Source organism: Electrophorus electricus, chromosome 3, assembly GCF_013358815.1.
Source record: "Electrophorus electricus isolate fEleEle1 chromosome 3, fEleEle1.pri, whole genome shotgun sequence".
Classification (NCBI taxonomy): domain Eukaryota; kingdom Metazoa; phylum Chordata; class Actinopteri; order Gymnotiformes; family Gymnotidae; genus Electrophorus; species Electrophorus electricus.
In genome coordinates this window covers 11,600,644-11,622,517 of record NC_049537.1, presented here as the reverse complement: position 1 = coordinate 11,622,517, position 21,874 = coordinate 11,600,644, and the positions used below count along the sequence as shown (strand labels likewise).

General features: G+C 39.6%; 1 protein-coding gene across 3 annotated transcripts in view; it reads right to left on the bottom strand.

Moving 5' to 3' along the window:
- The window catches only part of grm4 (glutamate receptor, metabotropic 4), a 96,106-nt gene that overhangs the window by 56,285 nt on the left and 17,947 nt on the right, over positions 1-21,874 (bottom strand). For all 3 annotated transcript variants that reach the window (XM_027023131.2, XM_027023130.2, XM_027023132.2), the window contains one exon: positions 2,647-3,492. In XM_027023131.2, the coding sequence (XP_026878932.1) occupies positions 2,647-3,171 (525 nt within the window). In that variant the 5' untranslated portion in view covers positions 3,172-3,492. The remainder of the gene's footprint in view (positions 1-2,646; positions 3,493-21,874) is intronic.

Sequence of the window (21,874 nt, the reverse complement as noted above, 5' to 3'; positions counted from 1 at the left end):
ATTTGAGCCTACTCTCTGCAGGAGTTCATTTAATACTGGTTATTTTACTTTGCAGATTTGAGATGACCTCTCAAAATGAGGTGACTGAAAAGATTCTGTACTAAAATGGAAAAGACATATAGACTGTGAGGTGAATTAAATTAATGGGATTACATTTTCTGATCAACATTGCTGTTGCACACAGGTTTTATCAGAAAATGTAATTGTATGCACGAGGTCTGTCAGACCAGCTACTGCAATTGCTGGTTAGTAGCTATGCCTAAGGTAAAAGCTAACTACAGCAGGTCACAAAATATATAAGCACCATGTTTTTTCATGCACAACAGATTTGCATTTGGTTAATTCTTCTGAGTTTGTCTCATGCCATAACTAAATACATTTTAGAAGACACTGGAGTAAAAGTAGATTTTGTTTTAGAATGTGGTGGGGTAGAATCTGGCTAACAAACCAAAGACAACTTGAATGAAGTGCATGATGTGTGTTTTAAGAAGGTTTACAATTGTAAGAAAGTAGATGTCCTCTCTTGCTTCCCAAAACTGGTATATAAACAGCAAAATCCTCTAACTTCAATGCTGTACATGCTGTGGGTGTTCATTCAATACTGTAGGTGTTCACACAACCCTGAAGGTGTTCACTCAACCCTGCAGGTGTTCATGAAATCCAATACATATTTATTTAACACTAGTGAGTTTGCAGTGTAGGAGCAAATATTCTTTCAAAGAGAAGAGATGCTCAATTCTTAGATGGACTCCAAGGTCAAATAAAGACCAACTGGATGAGCTATAAAACATGTAAAAGCCACAATCCCTCCAGGGATAGATAAACCGAAAGGTCATTTCAAGTAGTGTGGTGGATATATGTTCAAAGTGGGTGTGTGCGTGTGTTTGTGTGTATTGTATGTGTATCAAATGCACCCCTGATCCCGGTTGCTGCTCTTGTCCCCTCTCCCTGCGTTCCATCAGCAATGTTAGTGCTTTAGCTGCAAGCTTTGAATGTGCTTATCACAGCAGCATTTGTGCCCGGGGCCTGTCATCATGGCCACAATGCCGCCCTGTTCCCTCCTGCCGGGGCTCTGTCTTTGATCGCACCTCTCACGCTGATGAACAGTACTGCGTAGCTGGCATTTTGCTGGGTAAATATTCACTTAATATTGAGCAGTTTCTCCAGGTAGACTGGGCTGAGGGGTGGGCACTAACTACAGGCCAACAGGAGATAAAATTCCCAGCTGAGAATAAATTCTTCTATTATTTATACACCTGTACTTTGAACAGATGCAATTCTGATCCTCGATTGCCAAAAGAATTTGGTTATGTAACCAAGTAGTGGATGCTAAAAATGTTAACGGAATCTCTGATCCTTTTTGGGGGAAGGAAGGCTTTGCAGCAGTGAACTAGGTAACAGTAAAGGAAATAAGTTTTTCAATGATTTCAAATATATCCTGGAAGGAAAAATGTATAACTTAATGTGTTATCAGCTTATTGTCTCTACATCAATTAGTTTATGACATCAATGAAGGTTTGCGTTCATGAGTAGCATAACAAATAAGCATTCAGCCTATCATCATAGGTTTGCTGCTTTGAGCATTGTCACAGTCGACTGTGATCTGGAGTCCAAAAGAGCAAAACTGGTGCTGATAGTGACATTAGCCCACTGTGGATATCTGTATGCTCGCTTGCACTTGCTGATGAGGGCAGGTAGCACTTTCCTCCAAGTGCTTTCAGCTGCCCTGGGTCACAGTATGGGCAGCAGCTTGAAAAGATGTGGTACTTGGTTTCATGTGTCTTGGAGGATGCATGTGCTCACTGTACCCTCCACGATTGTTAAGTTGTTGTATGACAGGGGAAAGCTAGCTAGTTGGAGGGTGGGAGAAAAACAAACAAAAAATGAAGCTTCAGTGAAGTTTACTCTAGAGAAGAAGGGATTGAACCAAATCTCCAAATTAGAATCAATGGCACACTAATATTCCTCTTTTCACTAGACCACATCATTTTACAGCTTGAAGCCTCTTTTTAAATATTATGTATACACGGTCAAGTCAAAAAGAAATGCTTTATCTAAAGCACCTGGGTTTTAGTATATGATGTTTTGTTCACACTCCATTTTGTCATCTCTGTCTGTTTTTGTGCAATGGCTGAATCCACTGTTCATTTGCATATTCATATTTTTCCCCTCAAGTGTTCATCAAAAGTGTGCTGTTTAACATTCATCAGACTGAAATATTACCCTTCATAACAAAAAGCACATATGTCAGGAAAACGCTGGATCTTTGGAAATGAAAAGCCACTTGCTAATTCAAAAGTCTCTGAGTGAGTAGGTATCAGAAATGTATTAAAATGTACATGAAATCATGTGGAGAAACGAAAAGGATGAATAATTATTAAGAGGATACCCATGCTTATATTGAATTTTCACAGAAATGAAACAGCAGCATGTTAATTCTGTTAATCAAACAGTAAGCTGTATTCTGTTAATAATTCTATTACCTGTATAACTATATATGTTTTGGCAGTCCAGCCTGGCTGATGTATAGAAAGTAATCATTAATTAGAATGCAAAGGGTACCTTAGGTAAGTCCAGTCTGCCTGGCACCTAAGTGATCAGCTCAGTTCAAGAAAACGCACGGCAAGACCTCACTGTGGTGCTTACCTTAAACAGGCGCAGAATGTTGGCCACCATGATGGAAACAGAGCTGGAGGAAGCGCCAATCACCCCCACAACTCTCTCCGGCTTGGTAATGACAGGAGACCCCCCACCCTGACACTTCACATCCGTGGCATCTTTTTCTATGAGCGCTTGGACGAAGGTGAGGGACTGTTCCAGAGCATGTGTGTCCCTGGAGCAGGTGTCCAGAATACGCGCCCCCAGTGTGATGTTGGGCAGCAGCTCGTGGTCGTTGTTTATGCGGTCCAGAGCGAAAAGCATGGCCTCCAGCCGGTGAATGCCCTTCTCCTTCTTCAGCTCCCCACAGGGCTTTCCATTGTGGCCCCTTGCATGGACCGGGAACAGGCCTCCCAGGGAGATGTCTCCATCGATGCGGATAGAGTTTAGATGAGTATGCCCTGGGCCTTTGGGTCTTGCTGCCATTGTGACAAGAAAGAGACTGGGAAGAACCAACAAGCACAAACCCAAGTTGATGGTCTGCCCACCTACTGTCACTAAGGAAGAAGACATTTCAACAGTCCAGTTTTTAACTCAAGTCTGTGTTAGGGAAGTTTTTTGGTTGATTTGAAGGTGATTATTACAATGGTTGTTACTGGTAACAATGTCTTTTAAGGTCCATGTTTTATACTAATCAATTTGTGGGTATGTATAGGCACCTGTTGTACCACACCTATCCCTTTCCATCCAAGAAGACAGCTCTTATGTGAGATTAAAGGTTAAAGATTAATCATAAATCAATTATTCTTCTGTGCCACAGGCGTTTCAAATTTTCATCCAGAAGAGATGATCAGAGATCTCTGTTTCTGAGGCTTTTCCCACCAGAGTTACTTCCTAGAAAGGAAAAAAAGAAAGAGAAAGATAGTGACAAACAACTAAAAAGGGAAAGAGCATGTATATGTACCGATATGGTTGTATGGGCGATTTTTCTTCTTCTCCCTAGTGTTTGTTCACAGCACATCACTGAAAAATGTTGTGTGTGTGTGTGTGTGTGTTTGTGTGTGCATGTGTGTTTATATATATATATATATATATATATATATATATATATATATATATATATATATATATATATATATATATATATATTTCTCTCACATATCCCCTCTTTTCCCTCCCTTCCTGCACATCTTGAATTTGAAAGGTTGCTATGGGCTCCCAAGGTCAGGAGGAATGAAGTGTAGCTCCCACATGTCTCTCTTCAACATTCTGAATGAAGGAGCTGCATTCTGATGAGCGTCTGCTGCACTTTGGGATGGCATTTCATGTATTACAGAGCATTTTCATTCTTCGCAAATTATTACCAGCCAATCTTTGAGAAAGAAAATGAAAGAAAATGATAGAGAATGAAGCTCTTCAACTTTAGATAAGGACTTTATTTTATCTACAAGTTTATAAGTTTATATCAACCTGTCAAAACAGCTCTAAATTATTTAGTTATATTTAATATTATAATAATATTCAATATGTGCTTGTCCTACCTTAATAGATAAAAGAGCCAAGCAAATGTTAAATCTTAATACATATACAGATGCTGTATTGGCACAAATAATTAAATATCATAAGGCATAATCTAAATGTTGAAAGAGCTGTAGCAAGGCAAAGATGAAATGCTAATGGAACAGACTGATGAAAAAGAAATGACGACTCAAAAATGTATGCACAAAAATCAATAGGCATCTTACAAGCAAAAGTAAATGTAGTAAAATGATTTAAGGTCCAAGGTGAACAGGGGAGTGAAAGGGAAGAAAGGAAAAGTCAAGCTTAACATCTATTTTGGTTTATTCTTGCTTGAAAGGATTGACAAAGTATTGCCAGTCCATCAAAAAGATGGGGGACAAAACAACAGTAGAAAAAACTAGAGCAAGCTTCATACCAACTTTTCTAAACTTTAAAGGTGCCAGTGTAAAGTAGTTGTGAGACTATCAATGGGTGAAAACAGATGGAAGAGAAATAAGTGAGCTACTGTGGTAAAATTGATTGTTATTTATTCAGCTGCAAGGGCTTTTACTCATATCATGGAATGAATGGGAATTTCATCATTTAAAGGTCCAATATACTAAAGTCATAAATGTCAAAATAAAATACAAGCACACTAAATTGCACTACATTCCCATTCCACCTTAAACATCAAATTCAAGGACCTTCCAGTTCTCATGTCACACAAAATACGAACATTCAAACATCTCTCTCTCTCTCTCTCTCTCTCTGAAAAAAACCCATGGAAAATTGCACCAGTAACATTCTCACTGGAATTGTTCATTTATGCTACACATCTACCAATCCTATAGCCAAACCTCAGCTATCCACTTCATGGATAGAATACAAAGATACTCTAAAAAAAGGGGAGAAATTCATTTGTAATAATTTCTCAGAATATCCTTTAAAACATTTAATATTAAAAGAGTACAATGACTCTGCCTTTAACAGATTGTACCACTGACAATCAAGCAAAGAAAAAAAAAACCCACAAACACTATTATAAATTTCTTGGCACATGTCCTAAGGGGTAAGAAATCTTTGATATCTGTGTAAGCCTTACTTTTGATCATCACTATATGAAGAATCTTAAACAAAGTTAAAAAGGTTTAAGCTAGGCCTAGTTAGAGTTTGCCATACCTCCAAGAAGAAATTCCATGTATGGAATGATTTGTCTCGTTGGATTATCATCTGGTTGGTTAAAGTAGGCTCTGAGTTCACTTACTTTTACCTTAGATTCTGTGAAATTCAAGGCTTGTTGTCTAAACCTAGTTGTTAGTTGCTTGTTAGCTGTAATTACTCACTACAGGTATAGTTTCGCCCTGACCTTAGGTGTGAATTGAGGCTCAGCACTTACTGAACTGAGTTAAATTAGGATGACTCTAACATGAGATTCAGTGTGCTTTGGTCTGTCTAATTGGATTATCATCTGGTTGGTTATCATTTGGTTGGTTAAGGTACAGACCTTACTCCACTAGCGGTAATCAACATTTGGAGAAGTGGTGGTGCTCTCAATCAGTACATCAACATCTCACCTACAGGACTTCACAAACTCAGCTAAGTATCTTCTCATATTATCTCAATCCTTTATCTCATACATCCACAAATCAAGCATCTGACATCGGTTTCACAATTCCTGTCCACATATCCCACAGACCTCCTCAACGCAATCATAGACGTCGCAACCACACTGACTCTCAACGCTTAGCATCATCACATATTATGGTGGCAGGAGGGCTCTGGAACTGCCAATCTGCTGTCCAGAAGGCTGACTACCTCTCAGCATTAGCATCCCTTCACTTCCTACACTTCCTGGCTCCAACAGAAACATGGATCACCCCTGAGAACTCGGCGACTCTGGCTGCCCTGTCCTCTGCCTTTTTGTTTACCCATTCTCCGAGGTGTCTTGGCAAGGGTTGGTGGCACAGGTTTACTAATGTCTTGAGAGTGGCGTTTCACTCCACTTTCCTTTTCTACACTTTCCATCTCCTCTTTTGAATTTCATGCCATTACAGTGTCTTTCCCCACCAACCTTCATGTCATTGTCATCTACCGCCCTCCAGGTTCCCTAGATCACTTCATTGATGAGCTCGACATCCTCCTGACTCAATTCCCCATTGAAGGAAATCCACTCATTCTCCTTGGTGACTTCAACCTTTCATCAGACAAGCTGCATTCCTCCTGCATCCTTCTGCTGTTCACAGCATTTGACCTCACCCTCAACCACTCTCCTCCGACTCACAAAGCGGGCAATGTTCTGGACCTGATCTTCACCCGTACCACCACAACATCAGACATCACCCCCCTCCACCTCTCGGACCATCACCTTTTATCCTTCTCTCTCTCCCTTCCTTCTCTTTCCATCCAGTCCTCCCCAATATGTTCCTCCTCCCTCTGTTGCAATCTGCACTCCATAACTCCCTCTTCCCTTACTTCTACTATTTTGTCCAGCCTTCCTCACCCTGACTCTCTATCCTCTCTCTCTTTGGATACAGTTACAAATACTTTTATTTCTACACTCTCCTCATCAATGAATCTTCTGTGCCCTCTCTCCTTTAGACCTGCTAAGACCTGCCCCCTGGCTAACAGAAACATTCCACTGCCACAGGAGAGAACTAAGGACTGCAGAGAGGTGGTGGAGGAAATCTCACATAGATTCAGACCTCATACAAGTCTCTCCTTTCCAACTTCTCACTGGAGGTAACATCTGCAAAATCATCCTACTACAGAGAGAAATTCAAATCATCATCATCTGATCTACGTAAGATCTTCACTATTTTTTCTTCTCTCCTTAATCCTCCCCCTCCCCCTCCTTCCTCATCTCTTACTCTGGAGGATTTTATCAGCTTCTTTGAGGAGAAGGTTGCAGCAATCCACCAGTCCTTTTCCTCTGTTCCCACTCCTCCAACCAATGTGCATTCCCCAACATCCAACTCTCTGACTTCTTTTTCTCCTCTCCCCTCAGATTTTCAACTCCTGACTTCCAGTAATCCAACTACATGTCCGCTGGATCCAATTCCTGCCACTCTGTTCCAGACAATCGCAAGAGATCTGCTTCCTTTCATCTCTGTTATCGTCAACACCTCCTTATCTTCTGGATGCGTGCCTACTGCATTCAAAACCGCTAGGGTGGTACCAATCCTCAAGAAGGCTACACTTGACAGCTCCAGCGTACCGACTAAAGACCAGTATCACTTCTCTCTTTCCTCCCAAAAACCCTTGAACAAGCAGTTTATAATCAATTGTCTTTTTTTCTTACTCAGAACCAGCTGCATGATCCCAATCAGTCTGGCTACAAACCGGCACATTCTACAGAAACGGCCCTCATAGCAGTGACTGAGAAACTTCATGCTGCTAAAGCTGCCAAACTGTCATCTGTTTTGATTCTTCTAGACCTTTCACCAGGCTTTGACACAGTGACCCACAACATTCTTCTCTCTGTTCTTTTCAGGCTTGCTGTGACTGGCTCTTCTTGGAGATGGTTTCAGTCCTATCTGGATGGACGGTCCTATCAGGTGGTATGGATAGGATCCACATCCAAATCGTGTAGACTCTCCACTGGTGTTCCACAAGGCTCAGTATTAGGCCCCCTTCTCTTTTCTTTATATTCTCATTCTCTTGGTGATGCAATATCTTGTCATGGTTTCTCCTATTACTGCTATGCTGATGACACTCAATTATTTCTTTCTTTTCCACCCTCTGACACACAGGTCTCCAGATGTATCTTAGTATGCTTGACTGACATCGCGTCATGGATGACAGCCCACCACTTGAAGCTCATCCCCAGTAAAACCAAGCTTCTGTTCCTCCCAGGTACTCCCATCCCTTACCATGACCTCACTGTTTCCTTTGAGAACTCCCTGGTATCACCATCCAAAGCTGCCCGTAGCCTGGGCATAACTTTGGACAACCAGTTGTTGTTCTCAATTCGTGTATATAATCTAATTGGTTCTTGCAGATTCCTCCTTTGTAACATACGAAGGACTGGACCCTTTCTTTCACAGGAAGCTACCCAGGTGCTTGTGCAGTCTCTTGTGATCTCAAAGCTAGACTATCACAACTCACTACTTGCTGGTCTTTCTATAAGAGCCATCAAACCTCTAGAACTTGTCCAGAATGCAGAAGCACAACTGGTCTTCAATCTTCCGAAGTTCACACATTACTCCGCTGCTGCGCTCCCTTCATTGGCTCCCTGTAGCTGCATGCATCAGATTTAAAACCTTGATGCTTGACTACAATGCCAAAAATGGACCAGCCCCTTCATACATGAGGTGAATGGTTAAAGCCCGATCCGTACCTTGAGTACTTCGAACCTCAAGTACGGCTCGGCTTCAAATACCTTGATTCAGGTCTCATGAACGACAAGCATTGAGACTATTTTCAATCCCTAGCTCCAAGATGGTGGTGTCACGGAATGCTCGCCTCCCGCGAGTCACGTGGTTCGGCCTGCCACATGCAGTGGGAGGACTGTCTTGTTTGTAACCACACCTGCACCTCATTCATCTTTATGTATATAAACCCGTGTGAAAGTGTGCAGGGGGTTGGTTATTGTCGGCATAAGGTCTAGATGTAACGCGTTTCTGTTAATGTATTCTTGTGTATCGCGTTTGTTTAGCGTTAACCGTTTCATGTTTCTTGTTTGTGATAAGTGTGAGTGCCTTTATGTCTTTAAGTGTTAATAAATGTTTGTCCCAGTTGGAGGAGTCTGTGCGTTCTGCCTTGTGCCCTGCGGCACTCAGGCCACCGCACATTACAGAATAACCAACCGCCACAGGACGCACGCTTCTGCAGCAAAAAACGGACTTCCTAGCAGGAGGTGCGTCAACACCCCCTGCACCATTGCCTGGATCCCAGGATATTGGGGAGAGGACCGCGACCTTTGTTTGCGTCTTCTCCGGATGAGGAGGGGACCACTACCCAGGATTTTCTTGGGGGGGGCCTAAGGCTGTGGAGCCTGGGCTGAGGAGAACAGAGGGGCACCACGACGACCAGAAAGAGGGCGGTCACGTGGAGCCAGCAGGATCTCCTAAGCCCCTTCCCCTCAGCAGACTTGCCAGTGAGACTGGATGGGTCTGCCCAAAGCCTCGGAGGCAAACCACCTCAGGGACGCTCCTAGAGCGGCGGGAGAGAGGAGGACCGTTAGGGGAGGTAGCACGTCTGGAACCGGGGTGGACGTGCACCCCCGCATGTCCATTGAGGCCACGGACATGTCGAGGTGCCTGCGGGGACGGCAGGCGTCACGTCACAGCACCTTATGCTTGTGTGTTGGCGCTATCGTGTGTTTGTTTGCACCTTTTTGTGTTTACAGGCGCAACATTGTGTGGACTGTACCGGACTGCCCCGAGAGAGGCAGGGAAGCTGTCCTTCTCCCTCTCTCAGCGAGGTCTCCCTTGCTGGCAGCACCTAGCCCGCCTGGTACTGGGTGGGCGCCGGGCACTGCCATGCTGTTTGTGTGTACGTGTACACGGCGCCCGGAGGTTCGCGTTCATTGGACGGACGCGTCGGGAGCCGCGCCCCTTGGGAGGGGGTTCTGTCATGGAACGCTCGCCTCCCGCGAGTCATGTGGTTCAGCCCGCCACGTGCAGTGGGAGGACTGTCTTGTTTGTAACCACACCTGCACCTCGTTCGCCTTTATTTATATAAACCCGTGTTAAAGTGTGCAGGGGGTTGCTTATTGTGGGCATAATGTCTAGATGTAACGCATTTCTGTTAGATGTATTCTCGTGTATCATGTTTGTTTAGTGTTAACTGTTTCATGTTTCTTGTTTGTGATAAGTGTGAGTGCCTTTATGTCTTTAAATGTTAATAAATGTTCATCCCAGTTGGAGGAGTCTGTGCGTCCTGCCTCGTGCCCTGCGGCACTCGGGCCACCGCGCGTTAGAGGTGGAATGAACTCCCACTTGCTGTCCGGACAGCAGAGTCCCTTGCAGTCTTCAAATGCAGACTGAAGACCCATTTATTGCAGAATATTTAAAGGACAACTGAAACTGCTCCCATATTGACTGACTAATTTAGTACTTATTGTAGGGTATTGTTTATGTTGTTTAACAAACTCTAGTACTTATTGCTTATAGCAATTATCATTGTTTAAGACTGACATTATGTATTTTGCACTTCTAGGTATCAGGATTCATCACTGTATTCTACAGTATTCTAGTTCATTTGTATGTTTGATTCTAACCTATTGTACTGTACTAGGATATATTCTATGAGTAAATGACAAAGCAATTTTGTAAGTTGCTCTGGTTAAGAGCGTCTGCTAAATGCCATAAATGTAAATGTAAAAATATGGAATTAATAGTAAAGCCTGACAGTCTGAGAAGAAAATATGGAACTAAATGTGGCAAACAGGTGAAGATGCCCCAAAAGACAACTAATTTATTTCTACTAGGGAATATAAATTATAAATATGTTAGCTTTGCATTTTTTATTAAAAGCTTTTGCCACTATGAAAATGTTTCTCTTTAAACTGTGTAATTTTATATGTAAATGAGAAACTCATTTACATAAAATTCTCATTTACTGAAATTGCATGTAAAACTAATACCTCAAATGGTATGCAGACTTTCAAACCTTTATGTTGTCAGATTTTCACAATTAGTGTCACGGTGCCGCCCACTTCTTGCTGGCGTCTACCGGCAACCGGTGGTGCATGTGGACTCTGTTACCTCGTCATGTCTTATGTTTGTCCATGCCTTCCTCAGGTGGTGTGTTGGGTATTAGTAGCCATACCACCTGAGGGGGTATTATGTTGTCTGTATTTAAGCCTGTTTAGTTTGTATGAATTATGTCGGTCATTGTTACGTTGGCTCGTTTGTTCGCTTTAGTGCACGTTCATGTTTGTTTTTGTTAATTTCATTACATGCTTCAGTTGGAGACTTACATTTGCTTCTTTCTTTTTATTAGTCACGTTCTATGCCCGTGGCTATTGGAAATAAATATATACTACATATAATGCAATAATTACATTTTAGTGTAGTAATATTCACTTTCCTCAGCACATGCTCATGTTTCATGTTAAGCTTGGTGGTTCTAGTTGAAAATAAAAATTTTAAATATAAAAGATTAGCACTGATAAAGATTAACTAATAGCCTTATGAACATCAAAGTGATTTTCATGCCAGCAGTAATGTTCTATTTAAATGCATTTTATTTTTAGTATTTTAGCATGTTTTGACCATGCTAAAAAGACTTTCATTTTTCTTTTACATTCTCAAAATTCTTTTCAGCGGAGTGGATTTGATCTGATACAAGTAAATAAAAGAATTGTGCCATAAGGATTTATCCCTGTCCCTTCTGAGGGGGAGGAAGACTGAAATGGAAGAAAAAAATGTTACAAATTATGTCACAGCAATTCCTTGCTAATATATGAATTAATAAAGCTAAAACAATTACTAAAGCACTAATTAGTTTTGCTCAGTCTAATCTGTATTACCATGTTTATCAACCACTCCCCCACCCCTAAAAAAGGTAAATAAATAGGGCAGAATTTGACTTATACTCTTCAGAATGAGTAATTAAATAATCAGGCATTTTGTCATAAACTAATTACCAGCATGCTTCATTTGCGCCAGGTAGACAGGAGTTAATTTAATGTTCTCTGCCAGTGTCATATAGCTTCAACAAATGAGTAACCTCTAATGAAGCAGTGAGAGGTGAGAGGTTAGTCTTTCTACAGTCTCTCTTGTGGCAGCAAAGGGATTTACTGAATGCTATTGAAATCAAGGATCCTGTTTACCAGCATTAGAACCTTAACCACCAATATGGTATAGCAGCATTTCAGTGTGTGTGTGTGTGTGTGTGTGTGTGTGTGTGTGTGTGTGTATGTATATATATATATATATATATATATATATATATATATATATAAGACTTTGCTTGCACAGCTGATGAAGGACCTCTGTCTGAAACATTCTGTTTCTCTGGAAACTCTGTGTACAACTACTCTGTGTACAACTACAATTTTGAATATCTCTACATCTTTTACTACAGTACACTGCAGTTACAAACCTAGAATCTTCTTCGAATGTATATATATATATATATATATATATATATATATATATATATATATATATATATATATAGTCAGCATTGTTTTGGACACCACATCACTTCCCTGAGGGTTTATTTCTACATTTTAATTTGTACACATTTGGGGTGGCCAGAATTGGATGACTTTCATTCAAAATCTCTTAAGATCAGTAAAAATTGACAGAACTAAATTGTTATGTACTGATTACTTTCAATAACATTCTACACAAATCTGCTTAAACCATGTTTGACCTTGTTTCACTCACTGGAACATTCCTTAAAGAAATCATTTGGTGCCAACTGTGAGCCATATATTATTTTAAATATTTTAAATGGATTGGGGTTCCTTTGAGAGAGGTGAACAGCAGTTAAAGTAGTAAAGTATGTTACATGGCCTCCATTATGTTACATGTGTAGTGAATATGTTTATCTGGCATGCATTTTCAAGCCTACACAACACCTTCCTTATCAGTAAATGAACAGCTTTCACCTCTAGCCACACACAAGGGAGCTCGTTTCTTTAGTAATTTTATTTTTATATCTTTAAGATGTTTAAGATGTAAATTGTGCCTTTACCTGCTACTATAACATGCATATTTGTAATCATTACCAGTGAAAACATTTCACTTAAACATCAATATCACTGCCACTCACTGCAATATGAAAATATCACTCTATCCTTACCCCTTTCCACTCAGCTGGCTCTGTTAGCCTATCATTAGGATGAAAATTAGAAATAAGAACAAAATAAGCAATATTAACCATTTACACCTTTACTACTTAAAACTGGTCAACCTTTACCCTGTCCTGCTTGCCTGTCCTCTGTACCTCTGCTCCTCCCACCACCTGATATATTGGCATAGCGCTCAGCACTGGTACCCCCACCCCCTTGCCACCTCTAACAGGAGTGTACTTCAAAGAATTACAACAGACTCTCTGAAGTGCCTGGGAAATGCTTTTTCAACACTGGCAAATGTGCTTTGATAAGAGGCCCTGGGAGGAAATACTCCTTCTGGGAATTAGTGCCTTGAATAAGATCCCTCATTGGGCTTTAGGGTGTGTGACCCACACACATCTAAGAGAAGCTGAACCAATTGCAAGAGATGGAATGCATTGTAGTTTCAGAGGTCAGTAGTCCTGGTTACCTTTATGGTACATAGAGAACCTGCTGAGTCTCATTTTCACAGACATAATACAGCCAATAAAAATGGACTTATTTACTGACCAACTTGCAAGATTCTCATTAAAGCAGTTTTGTGAAATAAAAAAGTAGACTCTTCCAGGACCTGGATATTTATAGTAGAAACTGTTATATATAGTTATATATAGTAGGAACAGTATTAAAAATGTTAATTTTCTGGATATCTCAGATATATTCATATAATGCAATGAAACAATATTACAGATATATAGACTATGTGTCTGCATAGATGTAGTTTACTGTCACGGAAAGCATGCCTCCCGCGAATCACGTGGTTTGGTCAGCCACGTGTAGTGGGAGGATCTGTTCATGGCCACACCTGCACACCTGCACCTTGTTTGTCTATATGTATTTAAACCCGTGTTGAGGTGTGCAGAGTGTTGGTCATTGTGGATGTGACGTGTTAATGTTTCATGGTAATGTTACATGTTTTCGTTATTGTTAACTGTGTTCATGTTTGTTTAATGTCACCCATTTCATGTTCATATTAATGCTTGTGAGTGCCGTTATCGTTCCGTGTTTATATGTCAATAAATGTACGTCTCAGTCGCTGGAGTCTGTGTGTCCTGCCCCTCGCCCTGCAGCACTCAGGCCACCATGCGTTACATTTAGAGCAAAGTATACACATCATTTTAAAATGGAGGTGGCAGAATTGATACACATTATGTCAACATAATTACCAATATAATCAGATAATTTGTGTGTGTAAAAGCACGCTCAGTTGCTTTCACATGAGGTTCAAATATTAAGGGCTCTGAATAATAAAATATATATTGTAATTTCCATACATAGGAGTGATCTGAGGTGCAACAAAGATTTTTGAATGGCACTAAAAGCACTTTGCAGGTCATGTGTGGCCTGGTTTAGAAAGGAAGCATAAATGAGTATGCCTTTAACATAAAAGTGTCATCTGCAGTGGGGAAACCCTTTTCATTAATGTGCAAGGTGAACAATCCTGGACCCAGTATGAAGCCCTGCAGGACTCCATTAGTGACATCTAAGAACTTCAACTGTAAGCCAACAGCCCTTCTACACTGATATACTGGAAATACAGTTTTAGATAACAGTTTGAAGCAAAAACAAGAGAACAGCATAAGCCATATGAAAAAAATAAATATTTGCTGTATTTATTTATTATTTACTGTATTTAATTATTTATAAAAATATTGATTATTTAAACAGAAAATTAAAAAATATATATTCACTGTTTTTACAACAAATATCTCATTATTGTTGTTCCACATGGTTTATAATCAGGCAAAGCACAACGAGCAGCAATGACAAATGTATCACATCTCATTGGGAGAGCTCACTTTTCCAGTTCAATGGCATCACTGTTTAATCCTTCCACAACTCTGATATTGCTTCTTCGCAAAGTTGACTTCATCTGCATTGGACATGTCAGGCCGAGTTCAAATGTGATTTTACTGATATTCAAACATGTCCTGGATAAATGCAAACAAACATAAAATACAGAAAGTTTCCCATTTCAAAGAGGACATTTATCAATGTTTTTGAAGGCATAAACAACTGTACCATTGAACTGTGTTTGACCTCAGTGAAAAGATTACTTAAGCAAACACAAAATCCTTAAAAATGAATGGACTACAAAGCTAGCATATCAAGTATAACAGTTATGACAGATAACTATTTAATAGATTAGCCTTAAAGTCTCCCAGTGACATGGACAACATTTGCCTACAACAGAATGTCAGGTTACTCTCTACTGTAGACTAAATACTGCTGAATTGTGATATTAGTATTCAGGGGTTGGTTCATCAATGCCACAAGGCTTAGTCTTCTGAGTTGGTAATAGCTACAATAATAAGCAGGAATGGATACTATCATCATTACTCATTTTGGATTACAGCAAATTCACATTCATACTGGACTAATAAGAAGAGATTGCAATTGAATATCCTTATTGGGTCTATGGGTTGCCAAAGGGAACTTCACTTCTGCAACAGGGTCATGAATCTTTGGTAATATGATTATAGTTCCTCATATCTTATCATACATCTCATGAAGCTTATGTTGGGAATGCACAATTGTTTCCAGGCATTTTAGATATAGCAATTATAAATAGTGATAAGTTAATTGTGTAATTCTCACATTGCAAATCATTGTATATGCACAATTGAATATGTACACTGTATGTGTACAAGTAAAACTCAATCCCCCAACTTCACATATGCAAAATCATTATTGCTTAGAATAAGACTGCTTAGAATAAGACATCTTAGAAAAAAAACTGCTTAGAAAAAGAATGCTTAGAAAAAAAAGATTGCTATATCTTACACAATAGGGCATGTTCTGTTGTCTCAAAAGATATTTTTTGGAGTGGGAGTAGAGCGTTGCACTGAGATGGAAGAGACCTATTCTAGAATGTTGCAGATACTCTCTTGTGTAAGTTGTGAAAATCAGCTCATGGTGTATCTGCACCTGTCATTTGTACTTCCCTTTTCAGAGATGTCTCCCTTCCCTGGCTTCTTTGAGTACTCTGCACTGACACCATTCAGTCAGCTCGAGCTTTAATTGATCTTAAAGGAACACTCTCCCTACAATCTCTTAGCAAACAGGAAGAGGTGCCTGGGTCGTGGCAGGAGCAGGTGAGGTGCCAGAGAAGCTCTTAGTCTTGGAAGAGACACATGTAAGCCCAATGAAGGGGATGTGCACCTTTGAATCAACTTGGTACTTCGAGCAGGGAAGTAATTTGGCCCTGTTCATTCACTGCAAATTCAGTGTCAATGCACAGTGAGAAAGAGGGCTGAGGTTGTACCTGGCTTCCATTCGCAAGTTTAACTACAAGCTATAACATGCACTTCTTATTGTGAGCAATTTAGAAAGATGAGGACATATGTGCCACTAAATAAAGGAAGAAGCAAAATAATGAATAAAAGGAGCAAGTGATGGCGACCTGTAACCCGCATGTTCTTATTCACATTGAGAATATTTAATTTGAAGGTTTAATATAAGGGACATGATACTTGGGTGGGGGTGGAGGGTGCTGATAAATGTAAAATATAAAGGAACTCTGGATTCTTAAGGGAATGCAGTGTATATAATTGTTTGGTGAATAAGACAGCAGGGCGCTGCCGAACGCATATTGAGCTCATTCGGGATTAAGAGGGACCAAGACTTTAAATAGATGAACAGACCATGACATTTCATGAAACGGTGCTGACACCACCCCACCAACCCCGCCCCACCATTGAATTAACCAGGCTACCCTACAAGGTATCGACTTCAGATCTCTACATGCAGCTGAAATTAGCTTTGGGAATGAGAGAACGTGTCTGACTATAATATGAGTCTGTTTTCTCTGGCACATCCCTTGCTGATTGGAGCAAATATCACACAATATGTTTGTGACACAAACATGAATATGTCAGCTTAACAAGCTGATTTACTGATCAGTCACTCAAGTCTTGATTACTGTGGGCCAAGTCTTTAAAGCTGAATATGCATTGTCTAAATACTTTGCATTGTTACTTATGTATACAATATTTGATTGCAGAATTGTATCTGATATCTGATGCCATGGGTGTTTATTATATTGTTACACATGAAAATCACACTCAGTAAAAGACTGTCATAATATTCCCATAATATTATTGAAAAATGTTTCTTAATGTTCATAAGAAATCACTTTGTACTTTAAAGGGGTCTAGGAGTAAACCCATTAAAGCATGGATGAAATTATAATGCTTTGAGGTAATTCACAGTAATACACAATGTGGTAAGTGTTCACAGTAAATAAACTAATGAATGAATGAATTAAAGAAGCAAGCAAGTCTGTTTTTTTACAATATTCAAGGCCATATATGTGGTGTATGTGTGTGTGTGTGTGTGTGTGTGTGTGTGTGTGTGTGTGTGTATATATATATATATATATATATATATATATATATATATATATATATATATATATATTTATATATTATAAATTATATATATTTAAGCACCATGCCTCAAGCGTCTTTCAGCTATAACAACACAGAACCTCTTCAAACCTTCAAAACTTGTTCAAAGGTTAATTCAGTAATTCAAAAGCTTGAAATAACCTTCAATATTTGATTTTTGTGGTAAAATGTAGTATCAAGGAGACAGAATATTTTAGAGCAAGATTACAATGTTTCACTGCCCAAAGCATGGGCACAAGTGGACATAGATGCCTATCAAGGAGGTGCAAGCATACCTGTTAACATAACAAGCAAACAGGCTGTTAGCCTGAAAACATCTGAAGAATAATAAATGCACTAGAAAATCCATCTACTAACCTACATCACATGTAATTGACTTATGCATGTATACAGTTCTTTGTACTAGCTGCCTTTTGCTATTTCCTTTTCTTGTGTATTTTACACTGGGTTCTGTTTGTGTATGAGTGCTTCACATGACTCACTGCTGATGATGAATTATATTCTGATGCTACAGACTGATGACAGCTGCAAAGTGACACATTGCAGCGAGACATCTGCTCTCATGCAAAAAAAGATGAGCATTCTTGTCACAAAGGTTGGGGTAGGCAACCATGAGAATCCTATATAACCACGGGGTGCCCACAAGAGCAAGATTTAAGAGTTAGGGCCAAACATCACAACCTCATGAGGTGAAAAATCACATTAGGAACTGCAGTAACAATAATGCCCCATGCTTTGCAATTTTATGTCTAAACTAGTACTATAATTGATATTAAACAGCAATATAATATAATCAAAATCATTCCTTATGTATCTGCTTCTGCTCTGTAGCTTTCCTCACCTCATCACATCTTTTTTTCAGACACCAGACCCATGAGCAATGAGAAAATCAATGTTACAAATTGCACAATGTTCCAATATAGGCTAGTGTCCTAGCGTTATCAGTAAACAAGAAGAAAACAATGTTGGGCTGATTTTCATGAGATTGCTGTTCATTCACGAACATGAGCAAGAACACCTTCATTTCCGTAAGGCATCTTGGCTGTTGGATACTGCCAAGAATCTTTCTGTTGGTGGTGATAGTAGCGCCTTGTGCCAGACTCTTCAATTAAAATGCTGATGTTGCAAGTTCAGGCAGTCATGTACAACAGCACATGTATAATTAGAGCAGAGGTGCCAGCATTTTTTTCTGCAACAGGAAGAAGGGCCTCTTTGTGAGGTCTTCCAGCTTAAAGGAATAGGGCTTTTTTTTTTTTGTTCCGTGATGGGACTCTTTAATATTGGGCACTGAAACAGACCCTTCTTTTAGAAACCTGCTCCATGCTCACCAACTCTCCCCTAGCTTATTTTTGGCCTTCCTTCAGTTATTATCACCAATGTGTTTTAAAACCCTTTATAGATTCTACCAGCAGTTTAGAACTGAGAAATGCATGCCATCAAGTAGCAAGGGAGGATAATTCCCTTTGTGAGAACAGCAAAGCTTTCATCATGCACTGATTGAACCAGTGTAAAAGCACTGTTTTTCAAATCAGTCCTGCCACCTGTTTCTCCTTTAGCAATTTCTTATGCTAGAAATTGACGAAATCACAATCACTTTAGGATCCCAAAGCTGATGCTACCAGCTGACAGGTACAGAGCCAAGCTGGCCTCAATAGCTGTAAATGAAGGCATTTAAATTTCAGAATCAAGCATGTTTTTGTTAAGCATAAGTTTAACATTTAGAAGAAAAAAAGCATATGTGGAGAATAGACGATATCACGCTTCTCTGTTCTGTTTCTATGCCTTCTCTCTCTCAGTCTGTGTCCCCCCTTTCTTCTCTATTGCAGTGGTGTTCACTTGCCTCTGTCCCAAGATATAAGGGTAGAGTTCACTAGAAGGGAGGAGTTCAGTACCTCTGCCATGCAGGGGCATTTAGTGGGAGCAGAGTGGATGCTGGCAAGCAAGGCAGTCTTATTTGCCATCTTATTTGTTTTTATCTTCCTCATGGTCCGCAGACATACTGCTGTGAAATCACTATCACCAATGCGATCACCAGTGCTATCGCCACTGCGTGCACAGCTGACATGTGGCGCGTAGATCGGCATCGGTTACCCCTTAGTCACTGTGACACACTTATTTGCATACATTTCTCTATACATCACTTTCAAATCATAAGTATATTTGAGAGAAAATTCGAAGCTCTGGAACAGACTTTGTGACGTTATATGCAAATTACGATGACACAGTTCCCGCTGTCATTTGTCTAAGGCTCATTTTTCCACTGGGATGCAGCTATAGCGTAAGATGATAAATGTGCTTCTGAAACATATAAGAAGCATGGAAAGACTACTGGCCCTTCACTGAAGTGAGATATTCTCTGAGATCCACTAATAATGAATAGCCTAATGCAGAACTGGAGAGGAGAGAGGGTGGGAGCGGCACAATAAACTGGCACACCACATTACTGGTAATCAGCAACCACTGTAATTTAGATTTTCTTTTTTCCAAAAATATAGTATTTTTCTCACATGGTTGTCCTTGATGACATCTTAAGGACCTTTCTCTTTGTAGACAAAATAAAGCATGCAGAGTTCTGCTTTGCCTTTAGTAAGGATGTGAAGTCAAAAGCATAATACAAGACACATTATTGAGTAAATGAATATGTCTGATTATCTGCTACCTAAACCCATTCACTTGAACAACAAATGCATTTATTTATATTGGCTGTGCTAAAATTAATTTCTAATACAGTTGTAAAACTATTAGAATCACTCTGCAGAAAAAACATGTGTGAATATAATCTAAAACTGTCAAGTTTGATCATAATAGATTAAATCAAAAGTTTTTTTATTTTGTCTTTTTTTTCAAAAACAAATAAATAATAAAAAGTAAATTTTTCTGCTCAACAAAATATCTTAATTTATTCACCGAAAGGTCAACTTCAAATTGATATTTACTATAGCAAATTATTCTATGATTTGCTATCAGATCAATTCTAATTAATTAAATAAATAAATAAGTCATTTGAGCACACTGATTCTAATATTTTTCACACCACTTTAATACAGGCATCATATTCTATTCTGCCACCATGGTCCAATAGGACTCTGCTCCCATGACAGTGCAAATCTATTTCACAGTCATTTGTCAACTGCAGAGAGAGAAAAAGAGGGTTTTTCTTCGTTGGCTCTGTAATAAACCAGTGGTGACGCCCCAGATATTAACTGCTACCCAGTTTACGATCCCCTCCTGGGGTCTCCCCAGCTTGAGTTCCCCACTGTGCAGAACCCGCATGCCCCTCCGCCACGCCAGTGCTGCTACCTCAAACTAAAAATCACAGTTCATGGTTTGATGCTACGATCCATGAAAGAAAAATGCAAATATCTCTAGATGTTCTTAGAACAACTTTGTGTGAAATATTTGTTCATACAGAATTGTGTCATGTTTTCTTGTGATAATACCGGAATTATATAATTACAAAATATTGACTTAAATGTCAATCTTGCAGGCACTAAAGGGTCACTTTTCTTTTGCTGTTTGCAAGCCACAGTCTGCAGTATATTTTAAAATAAATGTTTCACCTATTATGTTCAGAACAATGTGCTAACACTTTCCTCATTGATGTTCAGCCATTTTACTTGGTCGATATAAACGCAATAGGAAATGCTTTTAAAGCATGCAAATTGTTAGAAACTCATAAGAACAAAGATGATCATGTTCTCATTACAAAAAGGCAAATGATGAGGAGAAGTTGCAAAGAGGGGACCATCCAATATAAAAGTATGAGCCAAAGGGGAGCAAAAGAAAACAGAAAGGTGAATATTTTACCATAACAGTCAAATTAAATGGCCAGAAAGTCATCCAACAATCCTAATTAACTTTATTAAATAATGTCAGTCAAGAGTAATTTAATTAAGTTCCCTATACCCTGTGTAATTGATTGAGCTGCTTCAACCAACATTATACTGCTAGTCTTCAGGATTTCACTATGGCATTCATATACTTGGTATGTAATAATACTGTTATCCTACATATGTAAGCAGTATTTTAAGGGACCGAAGAGAGTCATGATGTTTTATATCAACCGTTAGTGTGAGTCATGCACTTGGCATCTTTGAGGAAAGAACCATATGTTCAAATCTCAGACTGGTAGAGTGTGCAGCAAGAAAGGCCCTGGTGGTTTATGTTTAGCAAGCCAGATAGAGAAATCTGTCCCTGGTTTGGGGGAATATTGTTGATCAGAGAAAAAGAGACATGATATTATCATGATATTATGCATCATATGTCTCTGGGCAGATGTTTGATTTCCCCTGTCTCTGAACAAAGAGAAACAGTAGTGCAGTTTGCTAGCTGGAAATACAACATCTGCTCTAGAGAACTCCCCATGTGCTGTCTATATAGCCTCTCAGACAAATTCAAAATATCACCCAAAACAGCCTGAGAGCTCCCCATAATGAATGCAACACAAATTAAAATAGAATAGAGATTTTAAAAAGCAGGCTACTTCAGAGACACGGCTTTTCAGTTCATAGTTGAAAGCTCCCTGGACAAAACTGAGAATGGCGATGACAAATGGGTAAAGCTGGGCCTCCTGATAATC